A 27,641-nucleotide genomic window follows, 5' to 3' on the forward strand; every position below is an offset into this window, starting at 1 on the left:
AACCTTATATCATGAATAACCGGTAAAATCACCCAACCTCGAAAACGCAATAGAAGATGCATGCGAACTCCGTTTTCGATGAACTTGGGCTTGTTGTAAAGCTAGCAACAAGCTCAAGAACCTTACACATAGAAACACCAAGAAGCAATAGGGATATGCAAAGTATGCAAAGGATTGAGCTCCCTACGACGATGCGATCAAGTTACCCAACCGAAAGCCCCTCTTGATAGTGCGGCTATCTATCCTATAATCCGGTCTCCCAACAACCACCTTGAGACCGGTAAAAGGAAAACCTAGCAAGGCCATACCTTTGGCTTGCGCATCCCGCTTGATCTTGATGATAGCTCTTCAAGCTCCACTCAAGCCGGAATGCCTCACTTGATCATCGTCGCACCAAATGGACGGCAAGCTTCAAGCATGTGATCCACTTGAGATGCTCATCTTGAACTTGCCCGACTTAACCTTGTACCTTCTCATACTCTCATAAGATAGAGCATGGCTAATATTGAGTTCCACATAAGAACTCCATCTTCATTTCTTCTTCTTGATCATATCACATATATGTCTTCAAATCGATGATCTTGATGCCAACACACAAGATGTATCTTTATTTACATGGCATCCATACTTGAATCCAACACATGGAATACAAGTAGAACCTATGGAATATTCCTACATATAAACTCAATGAAAACATTAGTCCATAGGGGTTGTCATTAATTACCAAAACCACACATAGGGGCAATGTACCCTTACAGCCATGACACTCCTAAGATTGAAAAGAACTCCTCGAGCGCCATGCTAAGGAAGGGTCCACAATCTATGAACCACGCTCCCTGGAGCCCCTCCTCCTTGATAGTGTGTGTGTGCAGAAATCACATGCTTGGAGGTTGCAATGAGATTATGTGTCATATCCTTGATCCTTTGCATGTTCAGCTATCATCAGTCCAAAAGAGTTAACTCCCTCTCATCATTGAAGATCATTGTGTGCATGAAAGCCTTGAAGATCAACATGGACTGCCTGATGACTTGACTTTTAATTTTGGCTAGGGCTATCCATGACTATTTTTTCTCTAGCATGACCACTAGATAAAATGTGGGGGAAAGCATGAGAAATGGCTGATGCGACTATAAGAATTCTTATTTAGCTTATAGGTAGACCATTATGGCCTTGTCCTATAAAGGGGCTCTTGTGAGCCTCCAAAATATCTTTAAGTCCATGGTCAATACCCTAGTTGGTCCTATACATATGACCTACGATAAGGAAAAGAAGGACCCACCCGTTGAAGCAGCAACTATCGACACCTAAGAGCCATGTTAAGGAGTTTTAGGTGGGAACTGCAATTCCACCATTCTCTTTAGGGAAGCTAATTTGTCCCATGCCACCAAACAATGCCCACCTTTGACATATTTCCTTTTCTTCCAAAGAAAACCTTGCAAGTCAGACGCCTTGATTAGTAAGTCAAGGGATATCATAGCATGAACTTACATTGTTGCAAGGGTATTGTAGGACGCTTTCTCACCTTGGTTCAATAGCTGTGCACACCACCCATATTATTCGCAGCCTTATCCACCATCGGTTGCAGCTATGAGGCCATTTTAGACCTCAATGCACCATCTCGCACTGCTTAACAGAGCATCGGATAAATGGGCATCACACTTAGCCAGGTTGGTACGCAAACATGATGCCTCCCCAAAGTCCAGCACAACGTCCCTCCAGGTCGGTCCCTCCAGGTCGGACGTAAGAAGGTGACCATGTTGTTAGAAGCACTCTCCTGGAGGCGCATGAATGTAGACCACAAAACAATCATAATCCACTTCTCCCAAAGCCTAGCGGCCACAACATCTTGAGGCTTGAGCAGGAAATCCCAATACACCGTGTTCTTTTGTGATATAATGCTTCATTATCATTGTGTCAGCCTTCTGCACCAAGTGAAAGTTTTCATGCAAAACACCTCCTAGGCTCCAAGGATGAAGGCGGTCTAGTGTGATCCCACCAACGTGTGTATCAACGGCACCAGAGTTCAGCTACGATTTTAGAGATCAACTTGACCATACTATGTGTTAGACGGCAGGAAGTCCTTCACCTCCAGGTATCGGGGTGCATCAGAAGAAGTGTGATTAATGGATTGTTATCTTCACCAAACCCACCAAACGCACGCACTGGGAGCACCTATTGCTCATGCGCGAGTAGCACACACGCAACAAACAGATTGGGCCGCTCCCGAAATTGGCCCAGTAACCACTTTTTTTTCAAAATTGAACAGTTTTTAAATTTAAACAATTTTTAAAAATGGACATTTTGTGTGCATTTTTAAAATCTGAACAGTTTCCAAAAAGAATTAAAATCTAAAAAAGCATCGTAACCGAGAAATATCACATATTTAAATGTGTGCATTTTTAACCAGGTAAATGAGAGAACTCAGAAAAAACAAAAGTAAAACTAGGAGAAACAAGGTCTGCTCTCTACTAAGCCGGCCCAACATCACCGCACACTCGTGCGGGGCATATTTCCACACACACAGGCAATGAATAGGGGGCACACAAGCGAAGTCGGCTCCGGCACAAGGTGCTCCCTATTGGGCCAGCCCAGTACTGTGTGTAATATTTTCTATTATTTTTAAAATAAGTTATGTACTTGAAAACTTCCAGATTTGAAAATTATATAGATATTGAAAAAGTTTCAAATTGAAAAAAAATTCAAAGTACAAAAAGTTCAAATTTAAAAATTTGCTCAAATTTGAAAATTATTCAAAATGAATTTAAAAATTATTCAAATTTTACAATGTTCAAACAAGAAAACTAGATAAAAGAAAAATAAAAACAGAAAAATCAAAAAGGAAAAACAGAAAAAGAAAAGGGGAAGGAAAACCAAAGGAAACAAAATAAAAACCAAAGAAAGGCTGACCGGAACCACCCATAACTATAAGGTTCTCAAAACCAAGGGTGGGCATAAAAACCGATAACCGAATAGACCGACACTGAAAAGACCGATCAAACAATTGGGTAGATAACTTTGACCGGATTTAGATTGGTCAATTCGGTCATTAGTTCCTAATAACGTGTGACCGCCCCATACACCAGAATTGTGTGATGTGCATGAATTGTGGTAGTGTTGTATATTGATCAAACATGTATAGCGTCGATTTATTTTCTTTGGTATTTAGGAACGTTTATTTCACTAATTAATAACAACATATGCATACTGCCATTTTTTTTATTAAATATCTTTAAATTTTTGTGTTGACAACATCGACCACACTGTTCGGTCATGACCAAACCCAAACCCGAATTATTGGGTACCCCAATTTGTCAGGTAGTAAAAGTAACAAGTATAATTTGTTCTTCATTTATAGATGACCAAATATAAAATAGATCGAAATACAAAGATTGAATTGTCCACCCCTACTTAAAACCGGCAAAACCGAACAATCACTCGCTCCCTCAGTGTTGATGGGCCACGGCCCAAGTTGCCACCCCGTGCGTGTGGAGCGTATTCCCGCAACGAACGATAAATAGGGATTTGCCAATAAAACCCTACCCACAAGGGTGCAAAAGCTGTCAATCCTATACACTGACCAGGTCGGTGCCTAACAGGCACCACACACCCTGGTCGGGTACTAGGCTTGGCCCATTTAGGTTTTTCTTTTTTTCTTTTTTTCTTTTTCTGTTTTCCTTTTGTTTGTTTTTTTGTTTATCTTTCTTTTTTGTTCAAATTTGAAAAATGTTCAAAATTTGAAAATAGTTCAAATTTAAAATGTTCAAATTTGAAAATTTTTAAATTGGAAAAGCGTTTAAATTTGAAAAATGTTTAAATTAAAAAATTGTTTGTATTCGAAAAATGTTCATATTCGAAAAATATTCAAATACGAAAAATGTTTAAATTTCAAAAAAAATATCAAAAATATGAAAGAAATGTTCAATCTCAAAAAATTCAAGTTCAAAAAATGTTCAAATTTTGAAATATTCAAATTTTGAAAATATTTAGATTAATCAGATTCTTGAAGAATCAGCATTTGGAGAACAAAAAACATAGAACAGAAAAAAAAAAGGTGGGGGAATGGTGGGCTGGCCAACCACCTGCCTGGGGGCTGTGCGGCGCCTTGTCCGTGTCGACGAGGTCGGCATACACCCCCTGTAAAAGAGGACTGTGGAATCATAGGATGGTGAGGTACACACTCAATGACGTAAGAGCAACATTTGTTATCAAATTGCGATACATTATACACAAAGGTGTAAGGGAACTTGCAGATATCTTGCTGCATAATGTCCTAGATCGTAATATTACAGTCGTCCAATGCAATTAGATTGAAAAACTTTGTCCGATCATCCTTGAATAGATCCAAACGTGCTGTTTCCAAATTACTACCATCAATCAACTTGATGCTGCAGGCCAGGGTCCAAGCGACGGCAGCTGCAAAATGGAGGCGGTCTCACCTGGTATACCTCTACTGCTTAATATAACTTTGAACCATTGGCTCTCAGGATTGCAGGATGGATCTTCGGTTAGGCACTTGCACTCATTTGTTGTGATGACACCTTCAGGGCCGGCATCCAAACACACTCTGGTTCCATTTTTTGGGAGTTCAGTCGAAACATGCATTCTTGAATTTGATATTAGCTGCCACTTTGAACATGGTTTGGCGTAACCACTCCCAACCTTTGCAATATCACCCACAGACTTCGCCTCAAGGCATTGTCCAGTGTTCTTCAGTACTAGCTCAGATGTTGAGGTGTAGTTCCAAGCGTTTGATTCATCACATGAACCCAGCTCGAGTGAATTGCCAGATTTCACCAACACACAGAGCCCAGTTAGAAGATGAAATATTACGTTGAACGGTTCTTGACTGTTCGGTAGACCAGGACCTGGAGTATAAATACATTTCCATTATTAGGAGTAACTTAAAGAAATTCAGTACATAAAAACTAGATCAATGGGGGAGGAACCAAATTGTTTTTTATTTCATTTTATTTTAATTAAGAGAGAAGTGTGGCATTTTGGTGCTAGCCAATAAGATCAAGCAAGAGATGGTAAAGTGCAAACCTTGAAATGGTGATTGCAGAGAATTGATCCTTTTAATGAAACTGGGGTTTCTTGCTGTGCACCAATCCCATGATAGCAATCCATATGATTCATCGTAAGCTAGAACACCCTCTCTGATATAGTAACTCCCTTGCAGAGCCCAAACAGCCCAGTCCAAATCCATGTCAGCAGCTATGCTTAAGAAGCACGTAAGATAACGATTGTCAGAAGTATGTGTGCCAGACATGTCAAAACCAATCTCAGAAAAAAATAACGGCCAGCCTTGTTGATCTAGGAACAGTCCTTTGGTCCTTAGGGATTCGAGAGCCACTCCACAAGCATCATTTTGATTCCGGTGTTCCCAATCGGTGCCATCTGAAAAACTATACCAATGCTGCTCGAACACCAACTTTCCCGTAAACGACAGCTGAACTTGCTTTGCGAACAAAAATGAGAGATCGAGGTCATAATCTAGGCCCGACAAAATAACAAGGACATTAGGGTTCGTAGCATGCACAGCTTCAGCACCCTGTTGCATATACCTGAGATGGGAATAAATTCTAACTAGTATAAGTTTCCGACCATCAATTACATAGAAAAGATTTTTGGAAATCATGACTCATGAAAAGAACATCTGCCCGGTAACATACCTATACCACAAGCTAACATTTTGATGGGGGCCACGGAGCTCATTCCGCAAGCTCATGCCCACAACATTCTTTGTGTTCCTAAACATTGTTGCCATTAGAGTGAGGCCCTTCAACCATTCTCCAGGGTCAAAGTATTTGTCTCCAAAGAAGGCATTGCCATCGGATCCGCTGCAGCACCATCCTGGAGTTGTTATTTGGTTATCAAGTATGACCATAATATTGTTGCTGGCCAAAGCTGACACCACTTCCTATTAAATTCAGGACATGTCAGAAGGATAATCATGATTAATATATCCCATGGTAGAAAAATAATTATGTGGTGTTCATGTTTAACCCAATATTGGGTCCATGTCACAAGGTAAACATACAACTCCATTTTTTTTTGTATATCACCAGGTCAACTAACTGATACATCTTCGAGAGGTTGCCCACTGACTAGATCTGATTTTAAAAAAAGGCACCATCTCAACTGATCTACCAGTTGCCATGTATCCCCATCATACAGACGATACAACAAAGCAAGATTTGTGCTTGCTATAGGACTCTGACTTATAAGTTAGAAGGCACCCTCATATTGGACCATCAATTTCGTGACTAGTAGGTATATCTCTGTTCAAGCTAAGCATTGGTGATTTTTTTTAAAAAAAAACATAACAAACTAGAGGTGGCATTTCCTAAGATAAGAAAATCGATCAGATTTTCTTATTAAGACCCATCCTTCAGCTAGGAGTCGATGGTTCTGGTTAATAAAAGAAAGAAGGATACCCTAAAGAAAGCCTCAACTAATATACTAGAATGGATGGAGTATAAAATTGTCAGTTCAATGTGAACAATATTTTAATGCTACTTCTCCATACACTGTTGTCGAGTTCATTAATATGTATGCATTGTCGAGTTCACGACTAACCTGGCACTTTTAGCAACAATTCCTAAAACAAGAAAATAGTTGCACATTTTATGATGGCAGTAAGATGCTCAGCATGCCTTTCAAAGTATTCATAGTTGATAAAACGAACAAAATCTTGGGATTTTCAGGGATAATGTTGGTTATTTAAAGTGTTTGATATTAACCACCTACCCGGAACACATCGATGAGGGGCAGGTCGAGGAGTGCGGGGTTGTTGACCCGTACGCCGGCGGCGGACTCACGCAAGCCGAGGATCTCCAGCGACCATCGCAGCGGCAGCGACGAGAGCGTGGCGTTGGTGGCGAGGTAGGTCGGCCAGGTGAGCCTGACGCAGTTGAACCCCATCGCCACGATACGCGCCGCGATGTCCCCCACGCCGCGCCGGGACAGGCCCTCTGCCGCCACAGGCTCCAGGTGCGACGCCCAGTTCGCGCAAGCCAGCTTCACGCGCCGCCCGTCCGCGCCCACCACCCACCGCGACGAGGTCGAGAGCGGCAGCGCCGGGAGCGACACCGAGACGGCCCGCGCGGACGCTAGGAGGACGACGAGGAGGCCGAGGAGCAGCGGAGTGGGAGAGGAAGAAGCCATACTGTTCTACTGGTGCTGGGACTTGGAGTGGAGACTACAGAGGCCGGAGTTTAAACGGACAGGATGGTAGCATGGCATTTATTTTTTTGAAGCTCAAGTGCTCAACAGTGGGTTTCCCCACTGTATATTTTTTTGATTTTGTTTATATAGTTTAAAAAGGTCTACAAAATATAACAGTTGCTTGAGACGAGCAACAGCAAAACAAAGGCCCTAGGCCGGAGTTTAAACGGACATGATGGTAGCATGACATGTGGGACCACGTGTAACTTGGACAGATCGTTTGCTGCCTCGAGAATGGTTAAGTAAAGTCAAGTAGCTGCGAGTTTCCCTATATCTCTTTGAGAATGCAGTTGTACATAATTTAACATCTAATTTTAAACAAATCTAAAACATCTATTTATGGATATGGACGTAGGTAGTATTTTCTTGTGGAATCCGAGTACATAGGGAGTATTCCATAAGATTACATTTATTATCTGTGGTTTATTCTGTACTCAATGGCGTAAGAGCAGCCTCATGTCATTTTTTAACACGGTAATACAATACACACACTGGAGTAAGTGAGCTTGCAGACATCTTGCGTATAATTTACAGACTGTAAAACTAAAGTCGTCCATTTCCAATTGGCTTGAACAGCTGGTCCTTGGGTATATCCAAACGTGTTGTCTTCAGATTACTACCATGATGAACTTGATGTTGCAGGCCAGGGTCCAACAGACGGCAGCTGCAAAATGGAGGCCTCAGCTGGTATACCTCTACTGCTTAGTATAACTTTGAACCATTGACTCTCAGGATTGCAATATGGATCTTCGCTTAGGCACTTGCAGGGATTTGTCATGATGACACCGTCAGGGCTGGCATCCAAGCATACTCTAGTCCCATTTTTAGTGAGTTCAGTCGAAACATGCATACTTGAGTTCGATATTAGCTGCCACTTTGAACAGGATTTTCCACAACCTGCCCCAAGCTTTGCAGTATCACCCACAGACTTTGCCTCGACACACTGTCCAGTGTGCTTCAGTATTAGCTCAGATGTTGAGGTGTAGTTCCAAGCGTTTGATTCGTCACATGGACCCAACTTAAGTGAATTTGCAGATTTCACCAACACACAGAGACCGGTTAGAAGATGAAATATCACGTTGTACGGTTTTTTACTGTTCGGTAGACCAGGACCTGGAGCATAAATATATTTCCGTTATTATGGAGTAACATGATGAAATTCAGTACAGCTTGCCACTATCAAAGTATAGTAAATTTTAGTCGGCAAAACGAAACGGTGTAGTGCATTTTTACAATGCATGGAGTTCATTTTCCTTACTGTCTAGCATATCAGCTTGCCTATAAGATTTATCAGTGTTTTCCTAGAAGTTACGTGTTGCAACAAAGGGATTAAAACAATGCACACATACTGGTAAATGATCCTAAATTGATATCCATGTCACCATCTTTTGGGAAACAATTCAATAGCTAGAGCATTATTCTGTTTAAGTCTTCAAGACGACATTGCCCAATCCAAAGAATGGAAGGCTTATGTTTTATTTCAGCAAAAGAAGGATTTATAAAAAAATATAAACCAAATATCACTATCCTCTTTGTCGTACCGTGTTGCTAGGTAAGAGTACTGAGATAGATAAAGTGCAAACCTTGAAATGGTGACTGCAGAGGATTGATCCTTTTAATGAAGCTAGGGTTTCTTGCTGTACACCAATCCCATGATAGCAATCCGTATGTTTCATCATAAGCTAGAATACCCTCTCTGATGTAGTAACTCCCTTGCAGAGCCCAAATAGCCCAGTCCAAATCCATTTCAGCTGCCACGCTTAAGAAGCACGTGAGATAACGATTGTCAGAAGTATGTGTGCCAGACATGTCAAACCCAATCTCAGAGAAAAACAGAGGCCAGCCTTGCTGAAGTAGGAACAGTCCTTTAGTTCTTATCGATTCGACAGACACTCCACAAGCATCATTTTGGTTCTGATGATCCCAGTCGGTACCATCTGAGAAACCATACCAATGCTGCTCGAACACTAACTTTCCAGTAAATGACAGCTCAACTTTCTTTGTGAACAAAAAGGAGAGAGTATTGTCAAAATCCAAGCCTGACAAGATAACAAGGACATTAGGGTTTGCTGCATGCACAGTTTCAGCACCCTGTTGCATATACCTATGATGGGAATAAGTTGTAAATATAAGTTTCCAACTATGAATGCCATAGAAAACATTTTAAAAATCGTGACTGTGGGTCATAAAAATGAACTTTTGCCCATTAACATACCTGTACCACAAACTAACATTTTGATAGGGGCCACGGAGTTCATTCCGCAAGCTCATGCCCACAACATTCTTCGTGTTCTTAAACATCGTTGCCATTGCACTAAGGCCCTTTAACCATTCTTCAGGGTCGAAGTATTTGTCTCCAAAGAAGGTATTACCATCAGATCTGCTGCAGCACCATCCTGGAGTCGTCATTTGGTTATCAAGTATGACCATGATACTATGGTTGGCCAAAGCTGACACCACTTCCTATTAAATTTGGCCCATGTCAGAATTCATTTATCCCTTGGTAGCAAAATAATTATTTAGTTCCACTTCATGTTTAGCCAGGTATTGGGTCCATGTCACAAAGTAAACAAACATACAGATTCCGTATGTATATGATGATTTGTTTTCTAGCATACCACCAGGTCAACTACCTAGATATATTTTCGTGAGACTCCCTATTACTAGAACTGATATGGAAAAGGTACCATCTCACCTAATCAACAAGTTGACATGTATCCCCATCAGATAGATGACCCAACAAAGCAAGATTTGTTCTGGCTAGAGCACTGTGACTTGCAAGGCACCCTCATATTGGACCATCAATTTGGTGACTAGTAGGTATACCTCTGTACAATTTGGAACAGGGGTGTATAGAAAGAAAACTTCTGTAACAACTACCAGTGGCGGCATATCCTGAGATAGCAAAATTGACAGGATTTTCTCATTAAGGTTTATCCTTCATTTGCAGTGAATGGTTGTAATTCATAAAAGAAAGAAGGGCTTCTGAAGCAACCTAAAGACTCTTTTCATGACTGATGAGCCTTGGTTCTGATGAATTATTTATTATCTGCATTCAGAATTCCTCTAATTTGCAAATCTGGACTTCTGAAGCAACTAATTTAGTACTCGCAGTATGAATAGCATCATGACATACACTTTCTTGCACGGATATAGTTCTCTTATCCATCAGAGACAGAGTGATTATTTATTCAGAAAATACAAAATTGTCAGTTCAACCTGGATTTTTCTTTTAATTCTACTCCTGTTATTCACATAAAGTATTGTCGAGTTCACAATGAATGTATGCATTCGCGAGCTCACTACTAATCTGGCACCTTAGCAGCATTAATTGTAAGATACTGTAAATGTAAAATTTGGCATCCTCCTGAACCTTCCAATTTCCAACTCTAGCAAAAACCTGCCAAATTTTATGGTGGTAGGAAGATGCTTAAGCATCCATTTCAAAGTATTAATGTTCGATTAATCCTTCTAGCTATTTCAAAATATAAATCAGTGAGGAATTAATAAGGTCTAGGTAATGCTGCCAAATGGAGACCAGTAGAACTCAGCAAGAGTCTGATAAGACAAACGCAACATTGGCCTTTTCAGGGATAATGTCGGTTATTTAAAGTGTTCGGTAACAACGACCTACCCGGAAGACATCGATGAGAGGCAGGTCGAGGAGGTCGGGGTTGTTGACCCGTACACCCGCGGCGGACTCCCGCAAGCCGAGGAGCTCCAGCGACCACCGCAGCGGCAGCGACGAGAGCGTGGCGTTGGTGGCGAGGTAGGTCGGCCAGGTGAGCCTGACGCAGTTGAACCCCATCTCCGCGACGCGCGCCGCGATGTCCCCCACGCCGCGCCGGGACAGGCCCTCCGCCGCCACGGGCTCCAGGTGCGACGCCCAGTTCGCGCAGGCCAGCTTCACGCGCCGCCCGTCCGCGCCCACCACCCACCGCGACGAGGTCGAGAGCGGCAGCGCCGGGAGCGACACCGAGACGGCCCGCGCGGACGCTAGGAGGACGACGAGGAGGCCGAGGAGCTGTGGACTGGGAGCCATGGTAGTTACTGGCTCGGCTTGGAGGCCAGAGAGGGGGATCTGGAATTTAAAAGAACGGAATTTTCTGCATGACATGTGGGGTCAACAGTGGCGGGACCACGTGTCAGCTGGACAGATCGGTTGCTGCTTGGATAAGTACGGAAAGGCAAGTGGCTGCTGGTGCGCTTAAGCGGTTAAGCTCGAGTGAACTCGAATGGCCACCGCCGTCCTCCCGACGGCGGCTCTCCCCGCCTCGGCCGTGCCCACGCATAGTACACCTCACCGGGCGGCGCTTCGCGACGTGCCTCAGCTCCACGCGGCCCTGCTCAAGTCCGGTGCCCTCACCACGTCGCCGGAATCCTTCCACTCCTTCCTCGAGGCCACCGCGCTACCGTCGCCGGTCACCTCCCCGGCCCACCTCTCCTACGCAGTCCGCCTGTTCCGCCTCGGCCCCCGCCCTCCCCTCTCCACGCCGTCCTATAACATCCTTATCCGCGCTTTCTTCCGCGCGGGCAACCCGGAGGATGCCCTCCACCTGTTCGTCGAAATGCTCAACGCGGCCGATGTCTGGCCCGACCAACACACCATCGCCAACACCGTAAAGTCTTGCGCCAGGATGTATGCGCTGGCTACAGGGCGTGGCATCCAGACATATGCTGTCAAGCGTGGGTTCATGGTCGATCGGTTCGTGCTCAACAGCTTGATACATATGCACGCGAGCTGTGGGGATGTTGTGGCGGCACAGGTGCTGTTCGACACGGTGGAAGAGAAGGGTGTTGTAACATGGAATGCGATGATCGCGGGCTACTTCAAGAACAGAGACTGGAAGGAGGTAGTGGGGATGTTTAAGGGTATGCTCGAGGTCCAGGCGCCATTTGATGAAGTCACATTGGTGAGTGCCGCCACAGCATGCGCAAGGATAGGTGATGCCAAGCTTGGTGAGTGGATCAGAGCGTATGCTGAGGAGAGGGGGATGGTGAGGAACAGGAACTTAGCGACTGCACTGGTTGACATGTTTGCAAAGTGCGGAGAACTTGATAAGGCGCGGAGGTTATTTGACAGGATGCGTTCCCGGGATGTGGTTGCTTGGAGTGCGATGATCTCTGGGTACACTCAGGCTGACCTCTGTCAAGAGGCACTTACTATTTTCAGTGAGATGCAGTCTGCCGACGTGAACCCGAATGATGTAACCCTGGTCAGTGTGCTCTCTGCTTGTGCTGTCCTGGGTGCGCTTGAGACAGGTAAGTGGGTGCATTCGTACATAAGGAGGAAGGGGTTGCCCCTTACAGTAATTCTTGGTACTGCATTGGTTGACTTTTATGCTAAGTGCGGATGCATTGAAGATGCAGTCAAGGCATTTGAGTCGATGCCTGTCAGGAACTCCTGGACATGGACAGCATTGATAAAGGGCATGGCAAGCAACGGAAGAGGCAGAGAAGCGCTGGAGGTCTTCTCATCCATGTGTGAGGCCGATATTGAGCCTACAGATGTCACATTCATTGGTGTTCTATTGGCTTGCAGCCACAGCTGCTTAGTTGAGGAGGGTCGCCGGTATTTTGATAGCATGACCCAGGATTATGGCATCCCTCCAAGGATTGAGCACTACGGCTGTATGGTTGATCTATTGGGGCGGGCTGGTTTGATCGATGAGGCATATCAGTTTATCAGGAATATGCCAATTGAGCCAAATGCAGTAGTCTGGAGGGCACTTCTTTCTGCCTGCACAGTTCACAAAAACGTTGAAATCGGGGAAGAAGCACTGAAGCAGATTATCCCAATGGACCCCTGTCACAGTGGTAACTACATACTTCTGTCGAACACCTATGCGTCAGTGGGACAATGGAAGGATGCGGCTATGATACGGAATGAGATGAAGGAGAGAGGGGTTGAGAAAATTCCAGGGTGCAGTCTCATTGAGCTGGATGGGACAGTATTCGAGTTCTTTGCTGAAGACTGTCACCACCCACAGTTGAGGGAGATATATGAGAAAGTTGATGAGGTGATCGAAAATATCAAGATGGCTGGGTACATCCCAAATACAGCTGATGCAAGGCTAGATGTTGATGAATACGAGAAGCAAGTATCCGTCTCGCATCACAGTGAGAAGCTGGCCATTGCGTTTGGCCTGATGAAGTCACGCCCTGGTGCAACAATTCGGTTGTCGAAGAATCTGAGAGTGTGCGTGGACTGCCACTCTGCCACGAAGTTGATCTCGAAGGTGTACAACAGGGAGATCGTTGTTCGAGACAGGAATAGATTTCATCATTTCAAAGATGGTGTCTGCTCCTGTAATGATTACTGGTGAGTACCAACTCTCTGAGTCTCTATGCCTTAAGGGTTTTCCTTGTAGATAAGATCATAAGATCATAAGAATATACACCAGATACATATGAGCCATTTGACGTAACAGTGGACATGTATGCAAGTAATTTGTGACCAATCTGTTAGTACGAGAATGTCATTTACAGTTAGAAGAAACTGTTAGTCTACCAGTGTTCGTCCTGCAGACTGTGTGATCATGTACAGAGCACAGGCTGCACATTGTTGTGCATGAATTTCAAACGGGGAACCATCCCATAAATTTTTCTTTCATTGTCTTTACTATTACAGCAGCACTTTGGGTCAACTTTTGGTTTTGAGTTATGGTGTTACTGAATTGTACTACTCCCTTCGATCCACATTAATTGATTCGACTTTGTGTAGATAGGGATGTATCTAGATGCATTTGTTGACTAGATACATGTGTATCTAGACAATTTGAGTGGAAACTATATGGGAGGCCTCGACAGTAGCTCTTTCTTTTTCCTTCTCTTTTCATGTCATGAAAATGCTGGCAGCTCAGTTGAAGTTAAACTGAAGTATTCGGAGACTATGGTATTTCACTGCCTGGCAAACAGATACTTCAGTTTTTGTAGAAGGTGTTTCGGAAAAAGAGTTCTGTTCCTCTTTCTTCAATACTGTGAAAATAACTCAGTTTTTGGAAAACAATGGTTTCAAAACTGTGGTATTTTAGTGTAGCCAAACACCTCAACGTATTTAAAACCAAAGTTTTTTTTAGAAACCGTGATATTTCAAGAATACTTCAAAAATACTTTGCATCCAAACGGGGCAAAGCCTCCTAGGTTTTAATGTAGAAAGTGACTAACTGGGCTCTACAAATGTACCTTTCTCTGTTAAGTTCTTGCCCCTTTTACTATTTGGCATGTTTTGCCTACTCAGTTAATGATATAACTCTCCCCGTTTCAGAAGTACTCTATGATGATGAGTGAAGCAAAAACTAGTGTGCAATATGAAAAATATATTTGATGATGGATCCAATGACACTAATTCCTATTGAAAAACTAGTGTGCACCCTTTTCTAGAAACATAACCAAACTGAAAATATCTGACTTGAACAAATGCTAAAACTGCTTACATATTGGAGCGGAAGAAAAGTACTCCCTCCGGTCGGATTTAATCTACGGACCGGAGGTAGTACCACAGAACAAGGAGTCAAGGACCAGTCTTTAGTTACACATTTTCTAATGGGAACATGATCTTATTGTTTTTGGTGCTGCCGACTTGCCGTGTTCCTATGCCTAAGCCATAGGACCACGGCAAACCAAGTCAACATTTTTCATCAGAGTCTAGTTTTACTTGGGTGATGCGTACCTGCATGCCACAAAGTCTAACACAACTTCGCTACAAAACAAAAAGTCTAACACAGATTCAGTCTAGACGTTGTGAGAGAGAGAGAGAAAAAGAAGAGACATCGTGATGTAATAGTATGCGAAAGAGACAGTTCATATCCGATTTTCTCTTTCCTATATCTAGTTTGCAATTTTGTGTTATGATAGAACTATATATATCGTGTTAATCCTGACCATTTTTCTCTATAGAATTCTATAGAATTTTATTACTAGCTAACTAAGCTATATCAAATGATGTACTCCCTCTGTTGCATACTATTAGTTGTCGCTGATTTGGACGTATCTAGATACATCCGAATCTGTGCCATTCTTATTTAATTGTTCTAATTGATTGTTCTTAAACTCTGCTCAATCATTCTCTTGGCAAATAAGAGTAGTCATGATAATACGCTCATGAGACTTGACAAATCAAGAATTGTCTATTTCCATCTCAAAAAAAAAAAAGTTAATTGGATAGCTGCCACTTGATGAACGTCATTGCAGTTTTAGCATCTATGAAATGTACATAGAATTGTAGTTGTCTTTCTCAAAAGACTATTGCATGGGCATTTCTCAAGCAAATTGCAGCGACATCTATCCAATTAGCCTAACACAAATCGTCTATCCTACTACAGTATATTTCTAGATTTGTGCTCAATCATTCTCTTGGCAAATAAGAGTAGTCATGATAATACGCTCATGAGACTTGACAAATCAAGAATTGTCTATTTCCATCTCAAAAAAAAAAAGTTAATTGGATAGCTGCCACTTGATGAACGTCATTGCAGTTTTAGCATCTATGAAATGTACATAGAATTGTAGCTGTCTTTCTCAAAAGACTATTGCATGGGCATTTCTCAAGCAAATTGCAGCGACATCTATCCAATTAGCCTAACACAAATCGTCTATCCTACTACAGTATATTTCTAGATTTGTGACTTATTAAGGACGTAGGAGCCGACAAAACAGTGCCGGCCAAATGTTATCCAGCCGGCAACGGCCTGATCTTACTGTTTGTGATGCTGCCAACTTCCCGTGCTGCGGGCTCCTAATAGGCATCCACCGTATAATAAGTCAAAGATTCTTCATAGAAGGGTCCTGCTTATCTACGTAATGTGTACCTATCGTGCTACAAAGTCTAGCACAAATCTAGCGTAGACTGGATGATGAGAGAGAAGAAAGAGAAACCAGAAAGCTATTCCTTCCGCTATCCTAGATGCATAGTCTGAATGTGAGCCTGAAATTCATATCCTAGATGCATTAGTCAGAATATGAACTTGAAATTTTGTGATATGGTGGAATTATGTACTCCTGCGTACTCCGCTATCCGATGAAACAGTGCCTATCAAGTCTGATCCAGCCGGCAAAGTAAGTACGAGTTATCAAATCAGAAAGCTATTCCTTCCTGAGGAAATTCAATCTTTATATATAGCTCGCGAGTTCAGCCGCCTTCAACAAACAACGGAAGTCAAACTTAAACGGCGGTCAAAGACAGCAATTTTGCATCCATGGCGTGGTTCCAAGCTCACGAGCTCTTCGCATGGCTCCTCGTCGTCGTCGCCACCCTTCTGGTCCTCAAGCAGCTGCTCGCCCCGGCCAAGAAACGCGCCGCCTCGCCTTCCCTCCCGCGGCCGAGGGGCCTGCCCCTCATCGGCAACCTCCACCAGCTTGGCGCGCTCCCGCAGGACTCCCTCGCCGTGCTCGCCACCAGGCACGCGGCGCCGCTGATGCTGCTCCGCCTCGGCTCCGTGCCGACGCTCGTCGTCTCCTCCCCGGACGCGGCGCGCGCGTTGTTCCAGCACAACGACCGCGCCCTGTCCGGAAGGCCGGCGCTCTACGCTGCGTCCCGCTTCTCCTACGGCCTGCAGAACATCTCCTTCGCGCCAACCGAAGGCACGTTCTGGCGCGCCGCGCGCCGTGCGTGCCTGTCCGAGCTTCTGGGCGCCCCGCGCGTGCGCGGGTTCCGCAACGCAAGGGAGGGCGCGGCCGCCGCGCTCGTGGCAGCCGTGGAAGACGCGTCCGGAGCTGGCGCACCGGTCGACCTGAGCGGGCTGCTTATCGCCACGAGCAACAGGATCGTGACGCGAGTCGCCTTTGGAGACCGCGACGACGGCGGCTTGGAGACGAGCGCTGTGCTCAAGGAGACGCAGAGCCTGCTGGGTGCCTTCTGGGTGGCCGATTACGTGCCGTGGCTCGGCTGGCTAGACGCGCTCCGCGGCCTGCGGGGGCGCCTGGAGCGGAACTTCCATCAGCTCGACGCGTTCTACGAGCGCGTCATCGACAGCCACCTCAATAAGCGCACCGACGAGGAGGATGAGGAGGAGGACTTGGTCGACGTGCTCCTCCGCCTGCACGCCGACCCGGCGCAGGGGGGCACCTTCGGAAGTCGCGACCGGATCAAAGGCATCCTGACGGACATGTTCATTGCCGGGACGGACACGTCGGCGGCGACGGTGGAATGGACGATGACGGAGCTGGTCAACCACCCGGACGTCCTGGCCAAGGCGCAGCACGAGGTGCGCAGCGTCGTGGGTGACGGCAGCGACATGGTCCGGGAGCCCGACCTCCGGGGCCTGGAATACCTGAAGCTGGTCATCAAGGAGTCCATGCGGCTGCACCCGCCGGTGCCGCTCCTGGTGCCCCGGGAGACCATCGAGCCGTGCACGGTCCAAGGCTGCGAGGTACCGGCCGGGACGCGGGTGCTCGTGAACGCGAAGGCCATCGGCACGCACCCAGGCACGTGGGGTCCCGACGCGGCGCTGTTCGTGCCCGAGCGGCACAGCGAGGTCGACGCCGGCAAGGACTTCAGGCCGTGGGTCGACGACAGCTTCGCGCTCGTGCCGTTCGGGATCGGGCGGAGGAGCTGCCCCGGCGTGCACTTCGCGACGGCCGTGGTGGAGCTGGTGCTGGCCAACTTGCTCTTCTCCTTTGACTGGAGCGCGCCGCTCGGCGAGGCGGTGGATACCGAGGAGGTGAATGGGCTGACGGTGTACAGGAAGAACCCTCTCGTGCTGCTAGCCAAACGGACGAGCCAGTGAGACAATTTGATCGTAGGATAAGGACCGTTCGGAAACTTATACACGCCTCATGCTCATGCACCTAATAAAAGGCTAAAACTAGCTTGCAGTGCTGTAATCTATGCTCACTAACAGGTGATGCATACGTCTGGTCTGAAAATTTGTGTACACGTGCATTCTGTATTTTCGGTACTGCCGGCTCTTAGCTGCTACTAGTAAACATTCTAAACAATTCAGGGTGCATTGGTGTTAATTAGGCAGATCCAATGCTACATCCTGTGTTTGTAAACCGACCAAGTAACTACAACCTCCGTTCCATGTTAAGTGTAGCAGATTTGTCTGGTTATACATGCATCTATACACTAAGGCTGCTCATAGTGAGAGTAACTTAGACTAGTAACATGCATATGTTACTAGTCCATATTACTACCTTTATAGTGGGTAGTAACATCAAGATAGTGTCATAGTTGCACGTATTAATTAGCTTATAGACTCATTGTGCCTTGAAAAGTGTGATGTTACAGTAACTAGCTATGTTACTCTATCCCCCTCTCTCCTCATTAACTCATTGCCACATCAGCATTTTTTCTTGAAAAGTGTGATGTTACTGCTGAAGTTACTCCCACTATGAGCAGTCTAAAACGTCTAGATATATGTATACTTAGACAAATCTACGACAGTTAATATGGAACAAAGAAAATGTTATTTAGGTGAGCTTAGACTAGTCACAATGGAGAGTATCATATAGTAGTATCATGCATATGATACTAGTGTACGATACTATCTTCATAATGCATAATATCATGTAGTAGTATCATGTGTTACATGTATTTAATGATTTGTAGAATCTCAATACAAAAGTGTGTACAAGATTTGTTTAGCATTAATTTTTCTAGTTCTACGTGCTATGATACGGTATCTACCTATGATACCACTATCATCTCTTTCATCATTAATTGATGTGACACATCAGTTTTTTGCATGCATGTAGTGCATGATACTAGCTATGATACTTCCATTGTGAGTAGTCTTAGAGATCGATTCAGTATCCAACATTCCGACTACAGTTGACTATTACCTCCGTTCCATAGTTGAGTGTAGTTGCACGTATCTACAATTAAAATTACGTATAAGTTTTGGAAAATGATTGGAAACACATCAGCAGGGTCAATGAATGTTTCTTCCTTCCCAGATTTTAGAGCATCTCTAGCAGAGACTGTAAAAGTGCAAACCGAAAAACTGAGTTCAGTTTTCCGAAAACGTGTTTACGGATTGTAAAACGCCTAACACGGAACAGTCCTGTAAACTGAAACTGAAAAACGGAATATTCGAAAAATCAACCATACCGCTGGCTAGATCTTCCGGCGCGGCCGCCGCCCAAGCAGCAAAGCACAGCTAAGCACCTAAAGCAGCTAATTAAGCACACGCGCAGCATGCAGGAGAACATATCTAGTGATACCACCCTTTAGGTGATACCATGATACCGTACAAAAAAAGTATTTTTATACGTGCCAAAAAATTATACGAAAAAATGTGAGTGCTCATAAAGCATGTCCCTACATCATCACAAAATTTCATATCCAAAATCGACATGGACACTGAGAAACAAAAAAGAGAAAACCAGCATGAATAGTGCTACCTAGTGTCACAAAAAGACAAAATCAGAAAATGACACTATTCATGCTGATTTTCTCTTTTTTGTTTCTCAGTGTCCATGTCGATTTTGGATATGAAATTTTGTGATGTTGTAGGGACATGCTTCATGAGCACTCACATTTTTTCGTACAATTTTTTGGCACGTATAAAAATACGTTTTTTTGTACGGTATCATGGTATCATCTAAAAGGTAGATATGTTCTCTGCAGCAGCAGCCACGCGTGACCTGCGCGCCATGCGCGCCCGCGCGACCTCCGCTGCTGTCGGCAGCTCGGCTTGACGCGAAACCTGCAATCCCACACCTACGGAATTAATTGATCTTGTAGTTAATCGGAATATTAGCACCAACTAGCTAGTTAGCTAGCTAAGGAATTAATTGATATTTGCGAATCAATCGAAATTTGTCTATATTAAAAATATTCGCGAAAATCGACATGGACATGATTGGAATTAGAGCCGGCTAACAAGATATTTGACCGGCGATGCATAATTTTATCGAAGCAGCCAGAAATCGGCGGCTGGAGACAATTGTACGGACGGCGGCGCTGGAGAAATCCGTTCAGTTTTAGGCCTGTAAACGTCCGTCAGTCTGTATTAGTAGGGGTCGAGTGTAAAAAAATTCGGGCCCCTGAAAAAGTTTTTCGGGCCGAGCAGCGAATTCAGTCTCTGTTCTGCGCCACTTTCGACGTGAACCCGTAAATCGGCCGGAAAAATACAATTCCGACGTGGCCCGTAAATTGGCCGGAAAAATACGGTTCCGACGTGGTTTACGGGCTCTGTTAGAGATGCTCTTATCTACCTCCTCACCAAGCCTCTCCTAGGTTTGAGTTCCATCCCTTTCTCCACCTCTCCACGTAGTTCCTCCCCCGAGCGTCTGCTTCTCCCCGGAGCGTCGCCTTCACCGGTGTTTCTTCCTTCCCCTAAGCACCATGGATGAACTCATAGGGGGATAGATTTCGCACAACCGTGTTTGAGATTGACGGTGGGTCGAGGGAATGGGTCTGGGTCATCCGATCAGGCTCTACCAAGTTGGATTCGTGCTTAGCGAGAACTAATCTTGAATTTTTTTTCTTTTCGAAATGGAGGTTTTACCCCCAGCCGTTGCATCAGTCGTTTTTTATTAGATTATTCAACAAATCCTTACAAGAAGAATACAAATATCAACTCGAAGCCACCATCCTAGCGACAACTCGCTACACCTACAAGACTGATGAAGGCCGAGTGACCATGAACATGACCATGTGCCCTAACATCACACCAACGCACATCATCTAAAAACCGAATGCCTCAACAAGCCGCCCATTGCCGAATAAGGAGCACAACCAGTCTAGCAAACCCGGGTTGCTACCGCCGTCTTCCGCGAACCCATCTTCAAAAGGGATCAACGCAATGACCTTGCCAGGCCTTCCATCGATGCCGCCATGATGCTAGACGGTGCCACCACCCTGCGCATGTTCATCATCCCGCGTTCGTCGCCGAGAGCCCGCTGCACCATGCCGCCGAGACTCGTCATCGTAGATGGTAGATGCCACGCCGCTCCACCTTGGTCCCCACACGAGAAACACGCGGAGTCCGACACCTAGCCACCAAGTTGTCCACATGTCCATCCAGCCGATGAATGTCTCCAAAGATGATACCCCCACGGGGGTGACGTCGCCATCATTCGATCAAGGAGGCCCTCACAACGCCTCCAACGAGGGCTACGATACCCACGGGGGCCGCCGTCAATGGTGGCCTCCCGAATATCTGAGGTTTTCCCTGTAAATAATGGAGTGAGAGACGCCCCCACATCATCTCCAACGAGGAATGCGACACCCACGGGCTCCGATGAGATCCATTCCTCGCCTTGACGGCGTCGTCGTGACATGCCGCGCCGCCCCCGTCTCCGGCGAGATTGGCTTCTTCTCTGGTGGTCTCACCTCAGCGCGTCATCCTAGTTTAGTCGTTTCTCATCATCAACGTTAACAGGCTAGGCTCAGAACTTGCGAGAACAACAAGATAGGTACCCGTTATTGTGCTAACGGACGCAATAAGCGTCAAATAGGACTGACCGCAAAAGCCTCCAGGGGCCTGTCAGGTCCAGAGAGGGTCTAACCATGAATCGAGATGAGGAGGAAGGAGAGCACGACGCTTAGATCTACAATAGCTAGGCAACTAAGGAAAAATAGACATAAGGATAAATTTAGGGTTTTTTCTGCTTGCCTCCCAGCCACCCTCTCCTATCTGGGAGTAGGACCAAGCAGTTTAGTGATTCCAGCGTTAATCCAAGATTACACGAAAGCTACTTAGACGGCAAGATTAGATATTTAAACTACTAAGGACAAACATTGTCGACCGTTGGATCCTTGCTGGACGGCATCACTTGATCCTGATCGTTCTTCTTGTCCACCTTCTTGATGTCTCTGTCAGGTGTAGGAATATCAGTGTCCATACCCTGACAATTCTCCCCCGTTGAGTCAAGGCTTCCAGGCTTGAATGAGGGAAAAGTTTGTGTGATGAACTCAGCGTCCTCCCAGGTTGCTTCTTCCGGGTCCATGTTTTCCCACTGGATGAGCCATTGTGGCACCGCGGCGTCGTAGTCACCTGCAGTTCTGGGAATTTGCCGACGCTGAAGAATTGCACGCGAAAGGGAAGTACTTGATCTTACCCGTAGGAGTGACTAGAGGCAGTGTTGGGTTGGGAACTGCTGATACATCTCCGACGTATCGATAATTTCTTATGTTCCATGCCACATTATTGATGATATCTACATGTTTTATGCATACTTTATGTCATATTTATGCGTTTTCCGGAACTAACCTATTGACGAGATGCCGAAGTGTCGGTTCTGTTTTCTCGCTGTTTTTGGTTTCAGAAATCCTAGTAAGGAAATATTCTCGGAATTGGACGAAATCAACGCCCGAGCATCTTAGAATCCCCGGGAGCTTCCGGAACACCCGAGAGCCGCCGAGAGGGGCCACGGGGGCCCACACATGGTGGCGGCGCGGCCCGGGAGGGGGCGCGCCGCCCTAGTGTCCGGTGGCCCCGGACCCCTTCGACGCCGCCCTTCCACCTACTTAAGGTCTCCATCGCGAAAACCCTATTACGTTCGACGAAACCGGAGAAAACCTTCCCGAGCCGCCGCCATCGCGAAGCCAAGATGCGGGGGATAGGAGTCTCCGTTCCGGCACGCCGTCGGGACGGGGAAGTGCCCCCGGAAGGCTCCTCCATCGACACCACCGCCATCTTCATCAACGCTGCTTGTCTCCCATGAGGAGGGAGTAGTTCTCCATCGAGGCTCGGGGCTGTACCGGTAGCTATGTGGTTCATCTCTCTCCTATGTACTTCAATACAATAATCTCATGAGCTGCCTTACATGATTGAGATTCATATGATGACGCTTGTAATCTAGATGTCATTATGCTAGTCAAGTGGGTTTTACTTATGTGATCTCCGGAGACTCCTTGTCCCACGTGTGTAAAGGTGACAGTGTGTGCACCGTGTGGGTCTCTTAGGCTATATTTCACGAATACTTATTCAACTGTTATGAATGGCATAGTGAAGTGCTTATTTATATCCCTTTACGATTGCAATGTGTTTTGTATCACAATTTATCTGTGTGCTACTCTAGTGATGTTATTAAAGTAGTTTATTCCTCCCGCACGGTGTAATGGTGACGAGTGTGTGCATCGTGTAGTACTTGGCGTAGGCTATGATTGTGATCTCTTGTAGATTATGAAGTTAACTATTGCTATGATGGTATTGATGTGATCTATGCCTCCTTTCGTAGCGTGAAGGTGACAGGTGTGCATGCTATGTTAGTACTTGGTTTGGTTATGTTGATCTGTCGTGCACTCTAAGGTTATTTAAATATGAACATCGAATATTGTGGAGCTTGTTAACTCCGGCATTGAGGGTTTGTGTAATCCTACACAGTTAGTGGTGTTCATCATCCAACAAGAGAGTGTAGAGTCTAGCATCTATCTATTTATTCTGTTATGTGATCAATGTTGAGAGTGTCCACTAGTGAAAGTATGATCCCTAGGCCTTGTTCCTAAATATCGCTACCGCTGCTTGTTTACTTGTTCTCATCGCATCTGTACTTCCTGCAATATTACCACCATCAACCACACGCCAGACAAGCACTTTTACGGCGCCGTTACTACTTGCTCATACTTATTCATACCACCTGTATTTCACTATCTCTTCGCCGAACTAGTGCACCTATTAGGTGTGTTGGGGACACAAGAGACTTCTTGCTTTGTGGTTGCAGGGTTGCATGAGAGGGATATCTTTGACCTCTTCCTCCCTGAGTTCGATAAACCTTGGGTGAACCACTTAAGGAAAACTTGCTGCTGTTCTACAAACATCTGCTCTTGGAGGCCCAACACTGTCTACAAGAATAGAAGCACCCGTAGACATCAACTGCCAATGGTCCCAGATGCTTCTTGAGCTGGTTGACGTGGAAGACGTCATGTATCTTGGAGTTGGTGGGTAATTGGAGCTTCTATGCGCGCTTGCCAATAGCTTGGGTGATCAGGAAAGGACCATACCATTTCGAGGAGAGCTTGCGGGCATTCTTGTGTCCCAATGTTTTTTCCCGACGAGGCTGCATTTTTAAGTATACCATCTCCCCAATTTCAAACGTTCTTGGAGTTATGTTCTTCTCTGCATTCTTTTGCATTGATTTCTGGGCCTGTGCCAGGTTTGTATGCAGTTGCTTGATCATACTGTCCTTTGCCAACAATGTTATTGTTGTTTCTGGAGAGCAATCGGCTAGGGTGACATCTGCTGACAGTTATGGTGGGGAATACTCATATAGTGCCTCGAATGGAGTCATTTTGATTGATGTATGATAGCTACTGTTACACCACCATTATGATGTGGGAAGCCAATCACGCCACTTGGTTGGTTGGGAGAAATCCATGCATCTAAGGTATTGTTCCAAGCACTAATTGATCCTCTCTGTTTGACCATCACTCTCAGGATGATAAGCAGTCGAGAAATGCAGGGATATGTTGAGGGCCGAAAAGAGTTCCTTCCACAGGTTGCTGGTGAAGACTGGATCTCTGCCACTCACTATTACCGTAGGAGGACCATGAAGCTTGATGATGTTGTCCATAATTAAGCTGGCTACTTTAGGGACAGTGTATGGGTGTGAGAGGGGCAAAAAATGGGCATAGTTTGTCAGCCTATCAACCACTACCAGAATAACATCCTTGCCTTTTCTCTTTGGTAGGCCCTCGATGAAGTCCATGCTGATCTCGGACCATTTGGCTTTTGGGATGGGTAAGGGATCCAATAGTCCAGGATACTGTACCTTTTCAGATTTTGAAATTTGACACACAGTACATTCTGCTATTTTCTCTATCAATTATTGCTTGAGCTTGCGCTAGTAGAACAATTGCTTGATCCTGTGTTGTGTTACTCGAATTCCTGAATGGCCACCAAACACAGAGGAATAAAATGAGGAGAAAATCTTGCTTCTCGAGTCAGTAGCAGAACCAATGAATATTCATTCTTTATGCCTCTATATTCCCGACTGTAGGGTGTACTGGGTGTTGTTGTTACTGCTAATTGGTAATTCCTGCAATAGCCTGGTACATTGCTCATCACCAATGTAGGAGTTAGTGATGTCGTCAGTCCATGTAGGAACTACGGTAGATGTAGCCATACAAATTTCCATTTCACTTGATGGAATGTTTCCGAGGGCAGGCTGATCCTTCTTGGAGAGAGCATCTGCTACTCTATTTTCACAGCCTTTCTTATATTCAATATTGAAGTCAAATTCCAGTAATTTCAGCATGAGTTTGTGTTGTATACCTTCTAAGATTTTCTGGCTTGCTAGGTATTTGAGACTACTTTGGTCAGTTTTGATTACCAGTTTGTTGCCCAAGAAATAGTGTCTCCAACTCTGAGAGCCGCCAACATGGCAAGGGCTTCCTTTCATATTCTGACAGGGCACTATTTTTAGGTCCAAGGCTCTTGCTGAAATAAGCCAATAGTCTGCCCTTCTGCATTAGTACTGCCCCAATACATGTTGCACAAGCGTCGGTTTCTAATGTGAACGGACAAGCGAAGTCAGGGAGGGCTAGCACTGGAGGAGAAGACATTTGTGTGCCTTAGCTGCTCGAAAGCTTGCTGTTGTTCTGGACCCCAAACAAAGCTATCCTTCTTCAGTACTTGATGTAGAAGTTTGCAAATGATTGCATAACCCTTGATGAATTTTATATAATACCCAGTAAGGCCAAGGAATCCTCTTAGTTGCTTGATTGTAGTAGGACTGTTCCACTCTATAATGTCACTGATTTTTATTGGATCAATTTGTACCCCTGTACCAGAGATAATATGTCCTAAAGATAATATGTCCTACATACTCCACCCGTGGTTGTGCAAATGTGCATTTGGACAGTTTTGCTCTCAGTTGGTGGTTTCGCAGAATATTGAACACTTCCAGTAAGTGGATCCGGTGATCTTGTAGGGACTTGTTGTACACCAATATGTCATCAAAGAAAACTAGCACACTTTTCCTCGGTAGTTTGGAGAATATGTTGTTCATAAGCTCCTGAAATGTGGCTGGCGCATTGCAGAGACCGGATGGCATGACAAGATATTCGTAGTGTCCCAAGTGAGTGGAAAAAGCAGTTTTGTGCACATCTTGGGTGCTCATTCTGATCTAGTGATAACCTGATCGTAAGTCAAGCTTAGAGAATACAGTTGCCCCATTGAGTTCATCAAGTAAGTCTTCAATGACAGGGATGGGAAACTTGCTTTTGATTGTCATGGCATTGAGCCCTCTGAAATCCATGCAAAGACGCCAAGACTAGTCATTTTTCCTCACTAAAATAACATGGGAGGAGAAAGGGCTTTTACTTGGTCTGATTCAGCACTAGCAAGCATTTATCTAATGAGTAATTCAACAGAGTTCTTCTGTGAATGGGACATTCTGTAAGGTCTCAGATTTGGTGGCTTAGTACCTGGGAGCAGTGGTATGTGGTGATCACATTCTCTTGGTGGTGGTAGACCAGAAGGTGCTTTGAAAATGTCCTGGAATTGGTGGAGGATGTTGTTGATTGCATCTGGCAAGGAAGGGAGAGGTTCAGTGTCCTTGGTTTCAGTCTCCTCTGTTGCATACAACAATATATATCCTATGGCTCCTTGCTCGATGAGTTTGTTGCATTTCTCTTAGGTAATGAGGAATTTATTCTTGGGAAACATATGGTCATGGAATGTGTGTAATGTTCCTTCTATACCCAAGGTTAAGCTACTATCCACAAAGTCAAAAGTCACAGGATTGTGATGTTTGAACCAGTTGACGCCCAATAAGATGTTGGAACCCTCTAGCTAAAGTATTTTGAAATCAGTGGTAAATTTATGACCCTGAATAGAGAAAGGGCAGTTGTAAGCCATGGCTGATGAGAGTAAGGCTCCACCACCTGCAACTTTGGCTGATCTTTGCTTTAATGTTGTCATGGGAATGTGGTGCTTAACTGCAAAGTCATAATCCATAAATGTGGTCGTGCTTCCTGTATCAGTGATGTCTACGCATGCTTCTATTCTTGTAGACAGTGTTGAGCCTCCAAGTCCAGAGTTTTGTAGAACAACAGCAAGTTTCCTTTAAGTGGATCACCCAAGGTTTATCCAACTCAGGGAGGTAGAGGTCAAAGATATCCCTCTCAAGCAACCCTGCAATTACGATACAATAAGTCTCTTGTGTCCCCAACACACCCAATACAATTGTCAGGTGCATAGGTGCACTAGTTAGCCGAAGAGATAGTGAAATACAAGTAATATGGATGATCATGAGTGGTAATTGCAATCTGAAATAAAAATGGCAGCAAGCAAACATGTAGCAGAACTGGTTGTAAACGGTGTTTCAATGCTTAGAAACAAGACATAGGGATCATACTTTCACTAGTGGATACTCTCAACAATGATATCATAATTGAATACATAAATATCATCTCTTCACACATGCTACTCTGAACCACTCTCCGGTTGGATAACGAACACAAATTCACCGTGTAGGGCTATAAAAGCACTTCTTACAGTTTGCATTCCAAATCTAGGGA

General features: G+C 44.9%; 4 protein-coding genes across 4 annotated transcripts; 2 read left to right on the top strand and 2 right to left on the bottom strand.

The window, feature by feature from the left end:
- Positions 1-4,245: 4,245 nt before the first annotated feature.
- On the bottom strand, positions 4,246-7,168 carry LOC124676926 (glycosyl hydrolase 5 family protein-like). The gene is made up of 4 exons (XM_047212939.1): positions 6,752-7,168; positions 5,674-5,921; positions 5,045-5,565; positions 4,246-4,866 (listed from the first exon to the last, which is right to left on the bottom strand). The coding sequence occupies exons 1-4, from the start codon at positions 7,166-7,168 to the stop codon at positions 4,376-4,378; spliced, it is 1,677 nt and encodes a 558-aa protein (XP_047068895.1). The 3' UTR covers positions 4,246-4,375.
- A 406-nt stretch (positions 7,169-7,574) lies between these two features.
- LOC124676927 (glycosyl hydrolase 5 family protein-like) lies at positions 7,575-11,273 on the bottom strand. Its single transcript, XM_047212940.1, has 4 exons — positions 10,863-11,273; positions 9,444-9,691; positions 8,812-9,332; positions 7,575-8,341 (listed from the first exon to the last, which is right to left on the bottom strand). Exons 1-4 carry the CDS (start codon positions 11,268-11,270, stop codon positions 7,845-7,847), a joined length of 1,674 nt encoding a protein of 557 aa, XP_047068896.1. The 5' UTR covers positions 11,271-11,273; the 3' UTR covers positions 7,575-7,844.
- Positions 11,274-11,463: 190 nt separating this feature from the next.
- On the top strand, positions 11,464-13,738 carry LOC124678080 (pentatricopeptide repeat-containing protein At1g08070, chloroplastic-like). The gene has a single exon (XM_047214014.1). The coding sequence runs from the start codon at positions 11,464-11,466 to the stop codon at positions 13,552-13,554; it is 2,091 nt and encodes a 696-aa protein (XP_047069970.1). The 3' UTR covers positions 13,555-13,738.
- Positions 13,739-16,395: 2,657 nt separating this feature from the next.
- On the top strand, positions 16,396-18,258 carry LOC124669607 (cytochrome P450 71A9-like). Its single transcript, XM_047206194.1, has one exon. The coding sequence runs from the start codon at positions 16,426-16,428 to the stop codon at positions 17,953-17,955; it is 1,530 nt and encodes a 509-aa protein (XP_047062150.1). The 5' UTR covers positions 16,396-16,425; the 3' UTR covers positions 17,956-18,258.
- The last annotated feature ends 9,383 nt before the right edge of the window (positions 18,259-27,641 follow it).

This window comes from Lolium rigidum, chromosome 7 (assembly GCF_022539505.1).
Source record: "Lolium rigidum isolate FL_2022 chromosome 7, APGP_CSIRO_Lrig_0.1, whole genome shotgun sequence".
NCBI classification, from domain to species: Eukaryota; Viridiplantae; Streptophyta; class Magnoliopsida; order Poales; family Poaceae; genus Lolium; species Lolium rigidum.